Source organism: Lutra lutra, chromosome 12, assembly GCF_902655055.1.
Source record: "Lutra lutra chromosome 12, mLutLut1.2, whole genome shotgun sequence".
In the NCBI taxonomy this organism is placed as follows: domain Eukaryota; kingdom Metazoa; phylum Chordata; class Mammalia; order Carnivora; family Mustelidae; genus Lutra; species Lutra lutra.
The window spans coordinates 62,005,424-62,026,332 of NC_062289.1; the positions used below are offsets into that span (position 1 = coordinate 62,005,424).

The following is a 20,909-nucleotide window of genomic DNA, read 5'->3' on the forward strand; positions in this document are numbered from 1 at the left end:
TAAACATGACAACAAAACCAACAGCAACAACAAAACAGATATATTGGCCTTTGTCAAAACTAAAAACTTTAGTATTTCAAAAAAAAAAACAACTTTAGTACTTCAGGGATACAATCATGAAAATGAAAACAACCCACAGAATGGGAAAAAATATCTACAAATCATGTCTGATGGACTTGTATTTAAAATATATAAAGGACTCTTACAATTCATAATAAAAAGACAACCCAATTTAAAAACGGTGATAGATCCAAATAGACATTTCTTCTTTTTTTTTTTTTTAAATATTTTATTTATTTATTTGACAGACAGAGATCACAAGTAGGCAGAGAGGCAGGCAGAGAGAGAGGAGGAAGCAGGCTCCCTGTTGAGCAGAGAGCCCGATGCAGGGCTCGATCCCAGAACCCTGGGATCATGACCTGAGCCGAAGGCAGCAGCATTAACCCACTGAGCCACCCAGGCGCCCCCCAAATAGACATTTCTTCAAGGAAGATATACAAATGGCCAATAAGCACATGAAAGAACGCTCAATGTCATGAGCCATTAGGGAAAGGCAAATAAAAACCACAAAGAGATACCACTTCATACCCAACAGGATGACTAGAATCAGAAGAAAGTCAGACAATAACAAGGTGTTGGCAAGATCGTGGAGAAATCAGAAAATTCATCCACTGCTAGTAGGATTAGAAAGTGGTGCACCTGCTTTGGAAATCTATTTGGCATTTCACTAAAATGTTGGTTATCATATGACCTAGCAATTCCTCTTCTAGATAAACATCCAAGAGAAATGAAGACATATGCCCACATAAAACCACACAAATAATATAGCAGCATTATCTATAATAGTAAAAAAGTGAACACAACCAAAATGTCTATTGATTGTCAAAAGGGTAAATAAATAACATATCCATGTAATGGAGTATTATTTACCCATAAAAAGGAATGACATGATACATGCAAGAACATGGATAAATCTAAGACATTATGCTAAGTGAAAGAAGCCTGTCACGGAAGATCATATGTGATTCCATTCATATGAAAATCCAGAATAGGGAAATCTATATAGAAAGTAGATTAGTGGTTGCTTAGGGCTAGGGAGAAAGGAGGGTAGAGAATAGGGAGATGGGAAAGTAATAGCTAAAGGGTAAAGGGCTTCTTTTTGAGGTGATGAAATGTTCTAATACTGATTGAAAATGGTTGTATATATCTCTAAATATAATATGAACCACTTAACTGTACACTTTAAAACAGTTAATTATTATATATGTGATGAATCACTAAATTCTATTACTAAAACCAGTACTACATTATGTTAACTAACTTGAATCTAAATTAAAACTTGGAAGAAAAGAAATCATTAATTGAACGGTAGGCAAATTATGTCAATAAAGCTCAATTGGTGATAAAATGTTTGTGTTCAAATCAAACAGATTTTCTAACTTCTGACAATCCTCTTCCAGTTTTATACTACCATTCCTCCTATTCCCTTACTGTACATTGTGTACAAAGAAACGATTTTGTAAAAATTCAGTAACAACCAGCCAGGTATAATCAACTTGTAAATGGATTTCAGAATTAATTCTCTCAAAATACAGACAATATGACTGAAATATTTTCTAGATGCATGTTAATAGGCACTATCCCTCTACCTCAGTTTACTGAATCTCTTTTGAGTATACAAATAGTTGAATTCTACACCACAATGAATCTCAAGCAGCTCATTGCCCCTCAAGGGCCTCGGCTTCTCTAGGCCATCCTCCCTAGAATGTAATTCTGGCCTCATGTCAGGGACTTGATGTCCCAAATATTACTGTAATTTTTGACAGGTTATGTGATGAGTACCTTAAAAGGTGCCTTCCATATCCCTATGTCTTAGGTAGAACAAGTAAAATGAAAAATTTCCATACTATATTGGATTGTTACTTGGTCATACCTAATAATGCCATGCCCACAGAGAGAAAAACTCACATTGTGCAGACACAGCAAAAAGAAGTAAACTCAAAGTCAGAATTTGATTCTAGAACAGGTCTGCTATTAGAGATATGTATCTTTAGACAGGGAATTCATGTCTCTGGATTTTCATTACTATATAAATTACGTGGACCAGAAGACCTAAGACTTTCAAGCCCCAAATCCTATAATTTCAGGCCATGACATATTAAAATGCATAAAGACAGTTAAAACTCTATTGGCAGTTAAAAGAGACTGCCACTAATAATTACAGAAAAATTACAAGAACAAAACAAAACAAAACAAAACCAGTTACCTTCAAAAACACTAGTGAACAACTGTTTTGGAGTATTAGTACAAGTCTAAATTCAGTAGACTCAGAGAAAGAATCTTTCATAAGAATGTATGTGAACTGGGGTGCCTGGGTGGCTCAGTCATTCATTTCAGTTCAGGTCATGAACTCAGAGTCCCAAGATCAAGCCCCACATTAGGCTCTGTGCTCAGAAGACAGTCTGCTTGAGGATTATCTGTCTCCCTTTCCCTTTGCCCCTCCCCACCGCTTGCTCGCTCTCTATAACAAATAAATCTTTAAAAAATAGAGAATATATGTGAACTAATGACCAGCTAATACACTCTAATTCCCTTCTAATATCCATGTCTACTTCAACACTGGTATCATGTAGTTAACTCACAAACCAAATACAAATCAAATGGAATTACAATGATATGCCAACCACATCTCAGAAGAAAAATTAAACATTTAATACCCACATTTACATGCATTAATGATTATAACTCAACTTGTGCTTTAAATATAGCATATGCTATAAACAATTTAGGTTTTCAAAATGAGATGGCTTCTATTGTATGTTTAGCTATTTTGTTTTTAATATTTTGTATATGCTTTGGCTAATGTTAAATTATTTCTGAACTACCAACAGCTAGAAACCAATGCTGCCTTTTCATTGGTTTAAAAGTTAAGGGCATGTTAAAAATCAGATCATCTAATTCCTGTACTTATCTTCTTAAGTAGAAAGGACAAAACTGTTATCTAAGAGTCAAAACAAAAAAACAAAAAAACAAAAAAAAAAACACCTGTAAAAACTGCCAACTGTAGTCTAACCTAAAATATGTTCTTATTTAGTACAGCATGAAATCAAAAGTATGAATGGGATAGGTTAAGCAATCAATGATTTATAACTAATGCCTTCTGATGATCAGTTACATGGCACAGAATACTACTTTAACAGCAATAAGTCTTTTTAGATATAAAGCCTACTTTTCATTTGGTTCAAATCATATCTTTGTTAAGAAGTAGAAAAGTGGGTTTCAAATATGTGTACTTTCCAGAACGGCCAAATTATAAATGTATTTTTGCAGATCATATAAAAAAATGTATACCGCCAATAATAGAAAAAAATGTAAAGGTATCTGGAGTGTTCACTTAGTTTGAACTAAATTTAATACTTTATTCAACAGGCTCATGCTTGAGTAATAAAATTTCTAGGTTTCTGATATTCTTCTACTAAATACATACACCTATATACTATACACACACATATATATGTATAGAGGACTGTATTAGTGTACATATTGTCAAAAAGAACATTAAAGACATTATATAAAAAATTTTACATTTTTAATACGAAAATAACTTTTATGACAAATAGACAAGGTAAATTTAATTTTTAAAAAGAAAAACTACTGGTAGAGAATTCTAGTGATAAATGCACTGAAAGAATCTTTTGGAATAAACCACCTTTATAGGAAATTATTCACATCAGACTCTATTAAAGTGCATAAAAAGGAAATTTATTTTAGAACTCATACCAAAGACGCATTATGAATACATGTGTAACTCTGGTACAACAAGTCAGGAAGATATTACCCAGCCTCAGTGATAACATAACCTTTATCTTAACATAGTCTGCCTTTTAATATGTGCCCCATAAATAGTTAATTCTAAAAGTTGAACATTACAAGCAATTTTCCCTATTGATAGCTTTATGAATAATTCTGGTAACAGAGGGAAAAAGTCTTATTTCTTATTTTGCTAATTCTCTAAAGTCAGGTCAGTCTCACAAGAAACATCTGATTACTATCTTCAGTGAAAATTAGGAAGGATATTTTCAGATTTTTTAAAACAAGTTAAATCATAAATATTTATCATATATAAAAATAAGCAAAAGGCAAATTTTAGGGTATCTCTAGGTTTACTTTTTTAAAAAAACATTAAATCATTTTATTTGCAATGAAGTGATGAAAAGGAGTAACCTGTACAGCCAACTGGTATCCTGTTTTTTTTTGGTTATTTTTTTTAACTAGGTTCCACGCCCAGCGTGGACCCCAGTGTGGGCTGAACTCACAACCCTGAGATCAAGACCTGAGTTGAGATCAAGAGTGGGACACTTAACCAACTGAGTCACTTTAGGCACCCACACAGTTGCTTTCTTAAGACCAATGGATGATGGGCACCTGGGTGGCTCAGTGGGTTAAAGCCTCTGCCTTCGGCTCAGGTCATGGTCCCAGGGTCCTGGGATTGAGGCCCGCGTCGGGCTCTCTGCTAAGCGGGGAGCCTGCTTCCTCCTCTCTCTCTGGCTGCCTCTCTGCCTACTTGTGATCTCTCTGTCAAATAAATAAATAAAATCTTAAAAAAAAAAAAAAAGACCAATGGATGAACCAACTGAATCAAGATCTGTGCAGAGATGCTGAATGGATAGTTAAATCAACTGTCATGCAGCTCCTTAAAAAAAATGCTACAGTTTTTTTAATGGTCACTATTGCTCACTTTTAAAACAAACTTTTAAAACTTGCTCAATTTTAAAGCAAATATCAGCATGGAGTCCCTCACATATGCTCATTTTTCAGTGGCCTCACATAATGATTCTCCAATTTAGAGTAGTCACATATACACTGATGGTTTTAGCACAATGGAAAACAAAAAGGAAGAAAGAAAAACAAATGTGGTTTCAAGACAGAAAAACAAATGTGGTTTTATAAGATGATATCCATGAAAAGGACAGTAATGACTACAAAAAAATCATCAACAGACTGCCAATAATAATCACAGAAACCAGTTTATCAGTGTCACAACAAAAGGGTATGATGAATTTTTTCTAAAATACTCATTTTTGAGGCACCTGGGTGGCTCAGTCGTTAAGCGTCTGTCTTCAGCTCAGGTCATGACCCTGGGATCCCAGGGTCTTGGAATAGAGTCCTGCATCAGGCTCCCTGCTCAGCAGGTTGCCTGCTTCCCCCTCTCCCTCTGCCACTCCCCTGCTTATGTGTGCTCTCTCTCTCTCAAATAAATAAAGATTTAAACATTTTAAAAATAAAAAAAATACTCATTTTATAATGGATCAAACTAACATATTTATAAATTATTTATGTACTTTTACGTGAGGTTTGTTTTGTTATTAATATTTATGCTTTTCTGCTATTTGTTTTTCCTACTCTTGCATCAAAGTCTTCCCATAAATCCCTGGAAAGTCTCAAATATCCCATGGCCACAGGTAAACCACAGAAGTGATAATTCATCAAAATGTATTTTCACTTATTTAATAAATAAATCTGTTGTGAGGTTAATTTCTAATTATATAAAATAATCCCATTAATCTATGAAAAATAATGATACTGATTTTACTATGGCTCAAACCCTTGGACAAATAAATATCTCTGATTACCTGTTAATGTAAAGAAAATGGAGTAAACTTTATATTCATATTTAAACTACTGAATACCTGTAAACAAAGTAGCATTTATTAAAATATACACTTAATTTATACTAAATTCCACTCAGATTTACACAAGTTTTTTATCCTTAATTTTTAAATACACACATGATTTTTTTCAAACATTATCAGTCAGGTATATACAAAAGTGAAACATGACATCCAAGCCAGAATGTGATTCTTAAAATAACAACCTCTAAACAGCTAGTAATGTACAATGTGTAAAATTCCAATAAAACACAGGTATATTCTTATAGAAATGTTAGTCCTATAATACCGAGCGATATTTACAAGCAAACATGATCCAAACAGCACATGCAGATTCAGGGTAAGTAAACACTCGGACTCGGACTGCCAGTCGCACCTGGTCTCCACGGCAACAGATTATCTCTTCACAGAAAGGAGACCTATATAAGAAAGAAAGTGAACTTCTAAGTAAGTCAATATTTAAAACATCTTTTAAAAATCCTGTCTCTGCTACCAATAGCCCTTTGATTTGGGTTGACCTATTCAAATTATAGAATATTTCCTCAGTCTACAAATTAAAAATATTATCCTGGGGGCACCCGGGTGGCTCAGTGGGTTAAAGCCTCTGCCTTCGGCTCAGGTCACGATCCTAGGGTCCTGGGATCAAGCCCCGCATCAGGCTCTCTGCTCAGTAGGGAGCCTGCTTCCTTCTCTCTCTCTGTCTGCCTCTCTGTCTACTTGTGATCTCTGTCTGTCAAATAAATAAATAAAATCTTAAAAAAAATATATTATCCTGGACAAGATCAGAAATCCTCAACTGAGACTGCACCAAAACAAATGGGAAAATTATCCCAACTCCCTAGAGCTACATTTCAGATTTAATGAATCACAATCTGTGGCAAGGAAAATAATAAATCATTACAAAAGTTCACCATGTGATTCTAAAATCCTTCCCAAATAACCAGACTAACAGAATGCTAAAATCGCTAGCTTAATAGGGGCACCTGGGTGGCTTAATAGGTTACACATCTTATTCCTGGTTTCGGCTAAGGTCATGATCTCAGGGTCATGAGATCCAGCCCCACATTGGACTCCATGCTCAGCACAGAGTCTGCTTGTCCCCACTATGCCCCCACCTCATGCTCTCTCTCAAATAAATAAATATCTTTAAATTCCCAAGCCAATAATAACATTTATGAACTCATGAATTCTACCTTACCGAAGACATGTGGCAAATGCACGCCTTGCATTTCTATATACAAAATGTATTGGGAACCCTTTAAATGTGTGACCATCAGGGACAGCCCTCCTTATGGCATCTTGAAATTCTTCATTGCCTGCAGATATACTTGTTGTACGCTCAAATTCATAAGAAGCCAAAGCTGGTGATAAGAGATAGGAAAGCTGGTCTTCCCAAACAGTAGTGAGACCAAGATCCTACAGCAATCAAAAGATAAAAAGAAAAGGTAAAATACACTAATATTTTAAAAACCAATTATAAGCATTGACTATTTTAATGTATGCCAAGACATTTTTAAAACATCATAACTTTTTAAACTTTCTATTAATAAATGTAAGGACACATGCAAATAAAGGAACTACAAGTATCTGGTTTTACTTCTTAGAGAAAAAAATAAAAAGCTTTCAATACAATGATGTTACTAAAGGCTCCAAAACCTGTACTTCCTTAATATCCACTAGAAAAGATTGTATGGAAGCGTCCTACTATGGAAAACACAGCGCCACTGAAATTTGAAATCGTATTTTATTTAACTTTAAAGAGTTTAGTAAGATTCAATCTGCTTAATTTGATTGCTCCAACACAAACTCAACAGTAGTAGAAAAGTCAACAAATGAATTGCATGTATAATTAAACTCAAGTATTTATTTAAAAAAAAAAACACTAACTTTCATACTATAGAGATAAAAAGGTGAAAAAAATATGCTATAGGCCTTCAGGGAGCTTAAAACATGTTTCTATGGAATGTTAAAAGCAATTATGATTTCATCTATAACATCAAATGAACTATAGATCTCTAGACACATGATATTTTAAAAACATTAAACATAAAAAACTTGTCAAAATTCGAAATATTTTGATTATCATAATAGATCTCTACCATTTCCTCATTTTGTGTTCAAGGTTTTAAGTGGTTCCAAGTAACCCCAAAGGTCTATATCATCTATATCTTTTTACTGTGGCACAATGTAAATCTGACTTGCTGGTTTACAGGCATAATTAACTTAGTGATCAACACTAGTATCTAGCTCAGTTTTCTTCTATATAAGTTCTTATAATGTAATAAAATACTGGCCTTGTTTGTAAACAAGATCTAAGTAAATTAAAAGGCAGTGTAAGTGATGGAAGGAAAGGAGCAGTAATGAAGGGCTTTCATTCCCAGCGACATAGTGAACTAGGTCCTTGAACAACCTATTGCTAAGACCAAACTACAAATGCCAGATTAAATATTTTCCAAAATATACTTTTAGATGCTTTGGTGAGTTGGCAAGTGAGTACAGCAGATTTTAGAAGCCAAAACTAATAGTAACTGGGGACCCACAAAACATATTTGATAAATCAGTTTGCCTTTGATGGCCTCAAGGAACACAGAAAACAGGATTCACCGAAGATGGGGAGTCTATCAGGGAATCAAAAAGGTGAATCGGGGACTCTAGTCCTTTGACAGTTACATATGTTACAAAGAACTTTTCCCACTCCAACTGTGCTCTTTTCACTCCCTGACTGGCTTCTTGTGATGAAAAAATTCTTAAAATATACTAATATTTTTATTTTTTTTAATATCTTCTTTAATGTACAAAAGAAATCTGAAGGGCTAAGAAATAAGAGGATTGATTTCATTAGTAATCAGGGAAATGCAAATTAAAGCGAAAATGAGGATATACTTTTACATCCAGCTAAGTAAGTGTGATAGGAAGAAATAAACAAAACCAACCTGGAAAAAAATGAATATGAAAAAAAATAACCCAACATTTTCGAAGAGAATAGTATCAGTGCTTCACAAAAAAAATCCAAATTAGTGGTATTTAGCAAAAGTCTGAACTAGTTCAACATTCTTCATTTCTAGAAGGAAGTAATGAATTCTAAAAATATTAGTGAATTTAGAAATTTTTGAGTCTTAGAACCTAACTCTCATACTTTCAAAACTACAAGCTTCTTAAGGGCAGGAACTAAATTTGCTTTCTTCGGGGCTAGAACAGTGACGGCACTATCCCACCTGCCCCCTCCCCAAATTGTTAAATATATAAACAAATGAAAAAAAATGCACGAAACTACAAATTTCAGTGTTAATTACCTTCCTGTGTTCTGACACTAGCAGCCTTAGCTGCATTTCTATTTCATTACTTGTTACTGAAGCATCAATTGTGGACGCACATAGAGGGGGAAAGGGAGGAAGGGATGTTGTAGCTCCCGGAGCACACACAGATTTGATTGCTTCTTCACTCATGGGTTTCCATTTGGATTCATCATTCAAATCAAATACACAGATTTCTACTGAGTCAGAGGGCTGACAATTTCCCAGGAACATCTGATGATTGAAAACACAACCAATTGTTCGATATGGGTACAATGGTTTGGGCTGTTCAGCAACTGGAGATTCATCAGGATTGGCAGGTTTGTGGATGTACCTAAAAAAAGTAAATCATAACTTTCTATAATAAAAACTTAAAAATTAAAAAGGCAACACCAAATTGAAAAAGATATTTAAGGCTATAACTATTTCCAGGGTTAGAGTTCAATACTTGCTTTTTCTTCTTTTATTTCTACAATTTGATTACTCTTTAGTAATTGTATGACACATATTATGATATAAAAATCAACTTTATTCAACATGAAAATATATTCTATGTATAACCATTAAGATAAAAACCGTTTAGGGTGCCTGGGTGGCACAGTCGTTGGGCATCTGCCTTCAGCTCAGGTCATGATCCCAGGGTCCTGGGATCGAGCCCCATATTGGGCTCCATGCTCAGCGGAATGCCTGCTTCTCCCTCTCTCACTCCCCCTGCTTGTGTTACTGCTCTCGCTGTCTGTCAAATAAAAAAAAATCTTAAAAAAAAAAAAAAGATAAAAACTGTTCATCTCAGATAACACAATTAAAATAATTTAGCTATACATTAATAGGTATAACTAACTAAAACGAATAGCAACCAGGGAAAAATTCAGAAAACTGAGAAGATGGCCCAGGGCTGCGCCTTTAGTTAACTCCAACATTTACAGACAAGATGAAGGAGAAATGAGACAAGCCAGATAGGAATAATTAAAATTGAAAGTGCTATCAAGAAGCTAAAGAAAGATGGGCGCCTGGGTGGCTCAGTTGGTTGAGCGACTGCCTTCAGCTCAGGTCATGATCCCGGACTTCCAGGATCGAGTCCCGCATCAGGCTCCCAGCTCCTTGGGGAGTCTGCTTCTCCCTCTGACCTTCTCCTCTCTCATGCTCTCTCTCACTCATTCTCCCTCAAATAAATAAATAAAATCTTAAAACAAACAAACAAACAAAAAAGAAGCTAAAGAAAGAGATGGTCCCAGGAAAGAGGGAGGAGCACTGAACTCTTTCCAAACTGACGGCAGTCAAAAGAATTAAGTATACAGTGAATTTACCAATGTGGGGTTAGTGACATCAAATTTTCAAAAGAAATCATGACTTATAACCTGAACTGATTTTTAGGTTTGGGGAAGAACATTAGAAAAAGCATATGCCAATTACACGAAATTAAAAATAAATCATTTATTTTTTACCAATATTATGTTGGAAGAATATTTTAGATGTACAAATTTTCTTCAAATTTAATAGCTATTTTAATTGAAGTAATCTTTTACATAGTTATCAAAAAGGCTCTAATAATGAAAATTATCAGTATGTGCCTTTGAGTACCATCAATATAAACAAAGAATCTATAATTTAAAACATTTACATCTTTTTTTTTTTTTTTAAAGATTTTTTATTTACTTATTTGACGGAGAGAGATCACATGTAGGCAGAGAGGCAGGCAGAGAGAGAGGAGGAAGCAGGTTCCCTGCCAAGCAGAGAGCCCGATACGGAACTCGATCCCAGGACCCTTAGATCATGACCTGAGCCAAAGGCAGAGGCTTAACCCACTGAGCCACCCAGGCACCCATACATCTTCATTTTAATATCTTTGTAACATAGTTGACAAACCTGTGTCCTGTTAAGCTCTCCCAAAAAGTGATAGTTCCATCAGTTCCACAGGTCATCACCCACGCATGAGGTACTCCTTTTGCCTTAGTCCCAACACAGACAAAGGCTTCTAATCCATATCCAAGAAGAAGGCTGCACAGAAGATTAGCATGATCTTCACAGTCACCCTAGAAAATGAAATCAATTAAATATTTATTCCTTCACAGTTTCTTCACTAAATATCCAAATATACAAAATTATAATTAAAAAACAGTATTAATTTTTTCATTTTTTAAAGTTTTTATTTTTTTTATTTTTAAGTAATCTCTAAACCCAACATGGGACTCAAACTTACAACCCGGAGACGGAGAGTCACATGCTTCACTGACTGAGCCAGCTAGACACCCCTAGTTTTTTCCCTTTCTTTCTTTAGAAGATTTTATTTATTAACTTAGAGAGAAAGAGAGAGCAAAGAGGGAGAAGGAGAAGCAGACTCCCTGCACAGCAGGAAGCCTAACTTGGGGCTTAATCCCAGGACCCTAAGATCATGACCTGAGATAAAGGCAGGTGCTTAACTGACTGAGCCACCCAGGTGCCCCTAATTTTTTCACTTTTAATCATTAGTCTAGTGTTAAGCTGAAACAACTGGGGACAGGGGTAAGAATACGCGAACTTTAGAAGAACCTAATTATTTTATAAACTCAGTGCTCACAAATCTGATAGTCATAACATATATACTTTAAAAGGGGACATTCAGATTCAAAAGTTTATTAAAAAACCTATATATAACATAGAAAGAAAAGTAGCAAGATTTTAAATACGAATAGCTAAAGAGCTAAAGGACATGAACAGACAAGATGACAAACGATATATCAAGAAATGCAAATATCAAGATGACAAATGATGTATCAAGAAATGCAAATACAGGGGCGCCTGGGTGGTTCAGATGGTTAAGCCTCTGCCTTTGGCTCAGGTCATGATCCCAGAAGGGTCCTGGGATAGAGTCCTGCATCCAGCTTCCTACTTTGCAGAGAGCCTGCTTCTCCCTCTCCCTCTGCCTGCTGCTTCCCGTGCTTGTGCTTTCTGTCAAATAAATAAATAAAATCTTAAAAAAATAAAAATTAAAAAAAAAAAAAGAAAAACACAAATACATGGGAAAATACTCAAACTTAAAACAATCAGTTGAAGTATCTGTATGTGATCATTTTTAGGTAATACATACCAGGAAAAATGACTGAAAGAACTATATGTCAACATTGGCTGTAATTATGGGAGGTTACGTATCATTTTCCCTTCTATTTTCTAAATTTCCTTTGACAATATTATATTACTTGCACAACTTAAAAATATTATGAAAGCTACAAAAACAGAAAATATCTGATAGTCTTTTTTTTTTTTTTAAGATTTTATTTATTTATTTGACAGAGATCACAAGTAGGCAGAGATGCAGGCAGAGAGAGCGGGGAGAAGCAGGCTCCCTGCAGAGCAGAGAGCCCGATTCGGGGCTCGATCCCAGGACCCTGGGATCATGACCTGAGCCGAAGGCAGAGGCTTTAACCCACTGAGCCACCCAGGCGCCCCAAAATATCTGATAATCTATAAAAAATCAAAATATTTAACTGTAAGGCTACAATTACATGAAGATATATATTTAAGTGAAGGATACAGGTAACATACAAAAGCAAAAGTAACTATTAGGTTCAGTGGTAGCATAAGGGGCAATTTCTTTCCCCCAAATTTTGTATCAGTGGCTCTATACTGCTGTTTTTTTAACTATACTAAAACGACAGCATTTTAAAATGTCAAATTTGACTTTTGAAAAATAAAATATCCAACCTTTTAGACCTAGTAATTTCTAGTAATTTCTATACTGAGATTTCAAAAGAAAATTAATAATACTCCCAAAGATATTCAATGAAAAAGTTCACTCACAAAGATATCAACAAATTATAAGCAAGCTACTATATCCAAAAGAAACAGTACCTACAATGTCAATAGTTAAGTAGATTTTATATATCAACTAAAGAAAACTTCATATTTACACACCATTAAAAGATGGAGATCATAGGGGTGCCTGGGTGGCTCAGTGGGTTAAGCCTCTGCCTTCGGCTCAGGTCATGATCCCAGGGTCCTGGGATCGAGCCCCGAATCGGGCTCTCTGCTCAGCGAGGAGCCTGCTTCCCCCTCTCTCTCTTCCTGCCTCTCTGCCTACTTGTGATATCTCTCCCCCTCTCTCTCTCTAATAAATAAATAAAATCTTTGAAAAAAAAAAGATGGAGATCATAAAAATTGTAGCAATGCAAGGGAAAACATTCATAGCATAATGTTAAATTACAAAGCAGAACACAAAATATTACTTATATCTCAATTATAATTATGGAAAAATGATAAATACACAGGAGAAAAAACACAAAAATATAAAGAGAGATGAAAAGCTGGCAATAGAATTATGGGTGAAATTTCACCTTCACTGCTGTAATGCTCTTGTTTTGTGCAAGAATAACTTTTTCAATAATTTCACACTTCTGGGGCACCTGGGTGGCTCAGTTGAAGCAGCTATATTTGGCTCAGGTCATGATCCCAGTATCCTGGGATCAAGTCCCACACTGGGCTCCCTGCTCAGTGAGGAGTATGCTTCTCCCTCTCCCTCTGACCCTCCCCCATGCTCATGCTCTCAGTCGCTCCCTTTCTTTCTGAATAATTTTTAAAAATTTTTTTTAAAAATTAATAACTCAAATTTCTAACTTAAGATGTGCTTTCTCTTTAAACTAACTCAGGTTAAAAAAATAATGAACCAAAGGGTGATTATTTGCTTTAGGAAAGAATTATTTACATAATAATTTTAAATATGTACCATTCCTGCTATATTTGAAAGAAAAAAGCCTAAATCCATACATACAACTTTTGGGAACCACAGCTTGAGAATAAATAAAAATAATTTTTTGATAATGTTTAACTTCATTTTTTGATAATGTTTAACTTCATTTTTTTTAAAACAGAGAGTGTGGGGAGGTGGAGAGAAGCAGAATGAGAGGGAAAGAGAAGAGAATCTTAAGCAGACTCCGAGCTGAGTGCGGAGCCTGACTTGCGGCTCAACTCCATGATCCTGAGATCACGACTTGGGCCAAAATCAAGAGTCAGATGTTTAACTGATGAGCTACCCAGATGTCCCTGTTTTCAATTTTTTTAAAAAATATTTTATTTACTTATTTGAGAGAGAACACAAGCAGGAGGAGGGGGAGAGGGAAAAGGACACTCCCCACTGAGCAGGGAGCCAGATGCAGGGCTTGACCCCAAGACATCAGGATCATGACCTGAGCCAAAGGCAGATACCCAAATGACTAAGCCACCTAGGAGCCCCTTCATTTTTTTTTTTCTTTAAGGTTATTTATTTTTTTGAAAGAGAAAGTGTGTGAGTGAGAGAGAGAGAGAGCAAGAGCAGCGTGGGGGGCAGAGGGAGAAACAGATTTCCCACTGAGCAGGGAGCCCAACATGGGCTTGGATCCCAGGTCCCCAGGATCATGACCCGAGCTGAAGGCAGACAAACAACTAAGCCACCCAGGCAACTCTCCTTCAATTGTTTTTAAAATAAAATCTTCCTAACAAATCAATCTCTAAGCTGAATTGGCTCTTCTATATAAGCTTTGCCTTGTGAATGAATACTCATACTACTAATACAACCTCAGACCAAACAAAATTATTTCAAAACAAATTTTAAAAATTATTTTTTTCTATTTCAGCAGAACTGAAATGCTAAAGATAGTCTTGTTTTTATATATATATTTTAAATACTTTATTTATTTGACAGACAGAATGAGAGAGAGGGAACACAAGTAGGGGGAGTGGGAGAAGGGAAAGCAGGCTTCCTGACGAGCAGGGAGCCCAACACAGGGATCGATCCCAGACCCTGGGATCATGACCTGAGCTGAAGGCAGATGCTTAACAACTGAGCCACCCAGGCGCCCCAGTCTTGTTTTTATACTATCAACATTTTTAGAACACAGATGATTGAAAATATTACATAATCTATAAAATTCATCTACTGAAGTGAATTAACATCAAAAATGTACACAAATTCTTAAATATATATACTTGAAACTGAATAAAATACCATGCAATCCAAGATTTTCTGCCATATCCATCTTGTACTGCCATTTTCTCTTTTTAAAAAAAATGTATCATCTAAATAGATTTTAAAACATGAATAGTACTAGAAAGACCATAATTCTGGTATAAGCATCGTCTCCAATTCACTGTTTAATTTACCTCTATATCTTAATTTCTGACACTACAGTACTTAGCTCCACCTCACAAAAATCACATTATGCTAAATAAGAAACTACACAAAAAAATAAAGATGTTTTTTCTTTATGTATTAAAAAAAAAAGATTCTGACTAGTTCAGATTGATAATTTACCCACTTTTCTATTTTCAATAGAAAATAGAAATTCCCATCAACTATGATGTACTGCTTTATTACATGTGTAGAATACCTTGTTTCTACAGAGAAAGGCCAGCAGAGTGCACCACTGTTCCTGTTTACCTCCTCCTCCAATAACAGGTGCTCTTTCATAACCAAGGACATTAACAAATCTTGCTGCTTGTCTTGGAGTATCCAAAAGCCTCCCAGCTCGAAGTGGCTTAATATAGGAACAAACTGGTCTATTTACCCCATTTTCATCCTAGGGGAAGAGGGAAAAAACATTAACTGTAAGGATAGATTAATTATTCCCAATTTTAACACTTTTTCTTCGAATATATTAATGTGGGACAAAATAATTCTGGATACCACTTATTGAGTGCTTACCCTGCATCTAACACTAGACAGCTAAGTGCTACGCATACAATTTCTCTTTTAATCCTCTTAACATCTCTTACTGTTTTCATTTCATAAATGAAGAAACTGAAGCTACAGGTATTATGCAACAGAGCCGGGATTCAAAACCCTCAGCCGTCCCCAAAACTTGTGACATTAAGAACTTCAACAATCATGATTCGGCAGTTTCACTCCTGGATATATATCTGAAGCAACTGCAATCAGTATCTCAAAGAGACATCTGCACAACCATGTTCCCTACAGCATTACTCACAACAGTCAAGATATGGAAACAAGTAAAATGTCCTTTAATGGATGAATGAGTACATAAAATGTGGTATTATATACACAATAGAATATTATTTAGCTATAAAACAGGAGATCCTGCCATTTGTGACCTCACGGATTAAATCTGAAGGGTATTATGCCAAGTGAAATAAGTCAGACAAAGATAAATCCTGTATGGTGTTACATGTGGAATCTTTAAAAAAAAAAAAAAAGGCTAATTTCATAGAAATAGAGAAAAGAATGGTGGCTGCCAGGTGTCAGGGAGAGGAAGGAATAGGGAAGATGTAGGTCAGAGGGTACAAATTTTCAGTTATAAGAGTAAGTTCTGAGGATCTAATATACAGCATGGTGACTACTTAATACAGTAAACTTGAAAGTTACGGAGAATAGACCTTAAGCATCCTCACCACCTGAGAAAGAGGTAACTATTTGAGGTGATGGATGTGTTCATTATCTTGATCTTGGTAGTCATTCCACAAAATATATGTATATCAAATCATTATGTTGTACACTTTAAATATATACAATTATATTTGTCAATTACTCCTCAATAAAATTAGGGGGGAAAAAAAAGAACTCCTCTGAAAATAGAATAGGCAGGTAGTTGGGGGATGAAGAGGGGATCTAAGCCAAAGTATTCTTTCATATTTTCAAACAGAACTTAATACTGTATATCCAAACAGAATAACTTTTCTGATTTACTGATCCAACAAATTATCAGAGCTCATTTTTAGTTTGTTTCCATTACACTTGGAGATCTACAGGAAACAAGGATTTGTTAACCAAGCGAACTGAAAGCAGACTTTTAAAAATCATTTAAGGAAAACATCTTTCATTTTAAATATAAGATATATCCTAGCATTTGAGCTGAATAACTACAGGGCATACAAAAAAAAGTCTCTGATGACTGTCCACCGCTGCGCTTTTAGAGTTAATATTACCAAAGCCCACATTTCCCTTAACTTCATTATTACTGAGATGACAAAGTCAAAGGACTACTTTCTATTCAAAATTCAAAGATAATTTAACAATCTGTCATAGCAAGGCTCCTCAGAAACAAGGCCTAACTCAGTCAACAGAAAAATAATTGTTTCGATTATTAGAACCACTGATGTCTTTCTATACCCCCCCAAAAAAAACCACCTCTCCACTATAATCCCATACCTTAGTAAGAAAAACAAACCAACCCTACTACTTACATTTAATTATAGCGAGAAAGATCATGAATATTTTGATGTAGAGCAAAGTATTATTACAATCTGAATCGTAACTGTGGTTCTCAACTCTAAAAGGCACTGAATTTTTTTTCCCTGCTCTCCCAGCCCACTGTTATCTCCCTGGCTCAAACACATCCACCGTGGTCTCTTACTCTCCATCTCCCCCAGGCTATCTTGGGAGTCAGCAATAGAGATAGAACAAAGGGATCAGCTAGGAAAAAGCTCAAACAGAATGAAGAACCAAAGACAATTAAGGAACAGAGATAGGAAGAGAGGAAATTTAAGTAAAGGGTGTTTCAAGGCACTCATTTTGAAAACAGAAAATCATGATTCTGATTTTGGAGGGAAGTAGAAAATATTTGGATTTCTTTATATTAACTCAGTATTAATTGTTAATCTATTATAATTTGAGAATATTAAGTCTTAAAATCAAAATCTGAACATTAAAAGGATAGCCTCAATCCTCAAGTGATTGACAGCATTTTCTTAAAACTTAATAGCCTTAAAGATCAATTTCTGTAACTTATTTTAAAATTTCTTACATTAGAAAATTTAAAAGCTATCATTAAGTGAATTACTATTGTACTATAGGAAAATAAGCAAGGGAGGAAGAAAAAGTACAACAGATTATTAGGTATAACAACTGAGGATTCTATAGATGTTTGGTTAGGATAAAGGTAATTAACTGAGTTCCTGAGTGGGGCATTTAGTCCTATTCTTACCACTCCACTAACAGAGAGGAAAGGAATGAGGAAAGTGGATGTATTTGCCCTAAATCAATCATCAGTAGTAGCATCTTAGAATATAAGATACATTGGATGTTTCATTACAGCAATATTTCTCATATTATCTATAATATATCCCCATAAATGAAATGTCTTGAAAATTTCAGTAATTTCAGTATCTTAGCTTCTAAACCTGCACTGTCCATTAAGGACACCACTAATCCTATGTGGCCTTTTACATTTTAATTAAAATTAAATAAAATTTAAAATTCAGTTCTTTATTGCCACATTTTACATGTTTAATAGCTCAATGGCTATCATACTGGACAGCACAGAGAACATTTCCATCAATGCAGAAAGATAGTGCTGCTGTAAACTGTTTTCTCTTATGCCTAGAAGCACTGGAAATTCATTTTCAGACCATGTATAATAATTTTTTGGCTTAAAACTACAATTTTTGTGGGACGCCTGGGTGGCCCAGTGGGTTAAGCCTCTGCCTTCAGCTCAAGTCATGATCTCAGGGTCCTGGGATCGATTCCCACATTGGGTTCCCTGCTCAGCAGGGAGCCTGTTTCCTCTCTGCCTACTTGTGATCACTCGCTCTCTGTCAAATAAATAAATAAAATCTTAAAAAAAAAAAAAGATACATCTTAAAAAAACAAACAAACTACAGTTTGTGATTAGGTTGACTGTCTTAAATAAATGTTATCGTTCCTTAACCTTGTATCTAGTCAAATATAGAACGCAGCAGCGAAAGACCCTTCCAGGAAACTGAAATAAGATAAACATTTACTCTCTATATATGTCCAGACGTGGTCCAGTCAAACCTACAACTTAATGAAGTCTCCACGACTTAAGTTGCTGTTCGATATTGGGAAAAATTCTTTTCTCTTTTACACTATTTTTTATAAAAAGTGGCAATGCCTGGCCAATTGACAATCTCATATGGTTACCATGAGACTAAGTGACCTTATGTGGTTCAAATCTTACAACGAATTCTAAGAGATGGGAACTTAAGTAATATTTCCTTAAAAAAATCCCCATTCCCTGATTTGTGTGTACTGCGTATCTCACCCTTTTCCTCCTCTTTCATTTACCATTTCTCTGATCCACTCCCTCACTCACCCATTCCTCTCTGGTCCCAGATTCCACATGGTAATGCATAAAACAGACAGCAGGGAGCCAGTTATATTTTGACTGGTTTCTCTTTTCTCCATTCTGACATTCATTAATACCTTGTCTGCCCGGTCAAATAATGCATAGACAATGCTACTGGAAAGTGAGAAGCTGTTTTCCTCACTTCCACTAGTCAACTAGGCTCTCCCACCTCTAAGCTCCTCATCTAGAAACTCAACTACTCTTAGCCCATCCTACTAAGTAGGGTAAAACTAGATGAATGCACAGGATCTGAGACACATTATTCAAAATACCACCACTATAACTCTTATAAAAGCATCTATGTAAGGCTGAATAAATATAAAATACAGATCTGATTATATATTTTATTCTGATTTGTTAATGAGAGAAAATAGGCTTAGGATACAGGAAAAATAGAAATAGATACATAGAACTAAAATGCTGCAGTTAAATATTACTATCACCGGCTTAGAGATTTTGGATATACAGAATTATTACATGGAATAATGTCTTTAAGAAAATAGCCTAATACTCGGGTCATGATCCCAGGGTCCTGGGATCGAGCCCCGCATGGGGCTCTCTGCTCAGCGGGGAGCCTACTTCCTCCTCTTTCTCTCTCTGCCTGCCTCTCTGCCAACTTGTGATCTCTCTCTGCCAAATAAATAAATAAAATCTTAAAAAAAAAAAAAGGAAAATAGATTCTTCCTCCTGCCTTGGAGCTCGGGTGCGTCCTCAGGTTGCCTCTCTTCTCCTGGTACTGAGACAGCTGTGGGGAAGACCAAGTCCTGTTCATCAGAGAACTTTTTTCCAGGTGAACCGACTTCACTGGATGATAAATATATTTTAAAGATTATTGAGTTTTGGAGGAGTCTAGCAGACCTCCAAGAACAAAATTTACTCTTCAGGATAATAAAATAAAACAACATTTCCACAATGTCCATTGTAGAGTCAGAAATTGCTAGACTTGCAAAGAAACAGGAAAATAGCACCCATAGGGAAAGAATTCACTTGATAGAAACTGACCAGGAGATGGCTCAGGTATTAGATTTAAAATGCAAAGACATGTCAGCAGTTATGCTGATGAAGTTTAAAGGCTTGATGGAAGATCTGGACTTAATGGTCAATGAGATAAGGGAATCCCTTAAAAAGGACCTAAAGGAAATGTTAGGAGTAGAAAGTAAAATGCCTGAAGTGAAGAACATAAATAACTCCAGTACCAAAAAGGAGTTGCCACAAATAAAAGGTTTAGCCATGCAAAAAACAGAGTTGCTAGAGAAGATAGTAGGAGCAAACTGAAATAGTTGAAGCTACTGAAAAGTTGACTTCTAAAAGAAAAGAAGTAAGTGAGCCGAGTAGCAAATTAGACAGAGCTGAAGAGTATAGTACGGACCAAGGTAAGGAATTGCCCCATGATAAATCACAAAATGACAAAGTCATGGGAAGTGTGGAAGAAGCCATAAGCAGTCTAGACAACAATTGGGAAGAACATAGCATCCATATGGAAGTAACACGAGAGATTGGAGAGGACAAACTGGTCAAAGAAAAAGTCCCTCAGAACTCAAAGAATACAGAGAAAATTCTAAAAACCTCCAGAGAAGATGAAGGAGCGATACTTACTTTGGCAGCAGACTTTTCATCAGCAACACTGGACATCAGTAAGCAGTGGAGTAATGTCTTCAGCATTCTGAGGGAAAATGATTTTGAACCTAAAGTTCTATGCCAAGTTAAATTAATATTTAAGTGTGATGGTGAAGTAAGGACCTTTGCAGATATGCAAAGTCTCATCAGTTTTACTAGCCAAAAACCATTTCTGAACGAATTACTGAAAGATGTACTCCCACAAAAGGAAAAAATAAAGAAGGGAAGAAGGTACGGGATTCAAGAAGAAGTGGAAAAAACTCTACTAGATTCAAAGCATG

General features: G+C 35.5%; 1 protein-coding gene across 3 annotated transcripts in view; it reads right to left on the bottom strand.

Annotated features, from left to right (window-relative positions):
• The window catches only part of CEP76 (centrosomal protein 76), a 45,616-nt gene that overhangs the window by 14,661 nt on the left and 10,046 nt on the right, over positions 1-20,909 (bottom strand). For 2 of the 3 annotated variants that reach the window (XM_047697458.1, XM_047697461.1), the window contains exons 8-12: positions 15,301-15,489; positions 10,829-10,995; positions 8,963-9,296; positions 6,868-7,085; positions 5,282-6,088 (exon numbers count right to left, since the gene is read on the bottom strand). In XM_047697458.1, the coding sequence (XP_047553414.1) occupies positions 5,950-6,088; positions 6,868-7,085; positions 8,963-9,296; positions 10,829-10,995; positions 15,301-15,489 (1,047 nt within the window). In that variant the 3' untranslated portion in view covers positions 5,282-5,949. Of the gene's footprint in view, positions 1-5,281; positions 6,089-6,867; positions 7,086-8,962; positions 9,297-10,828; positions 10,996-15,300; positions 15,490-20,909 lie in introns of those variants that run through there. The other variant, XM_047697460.1, reaches the window with a different exon arrangement.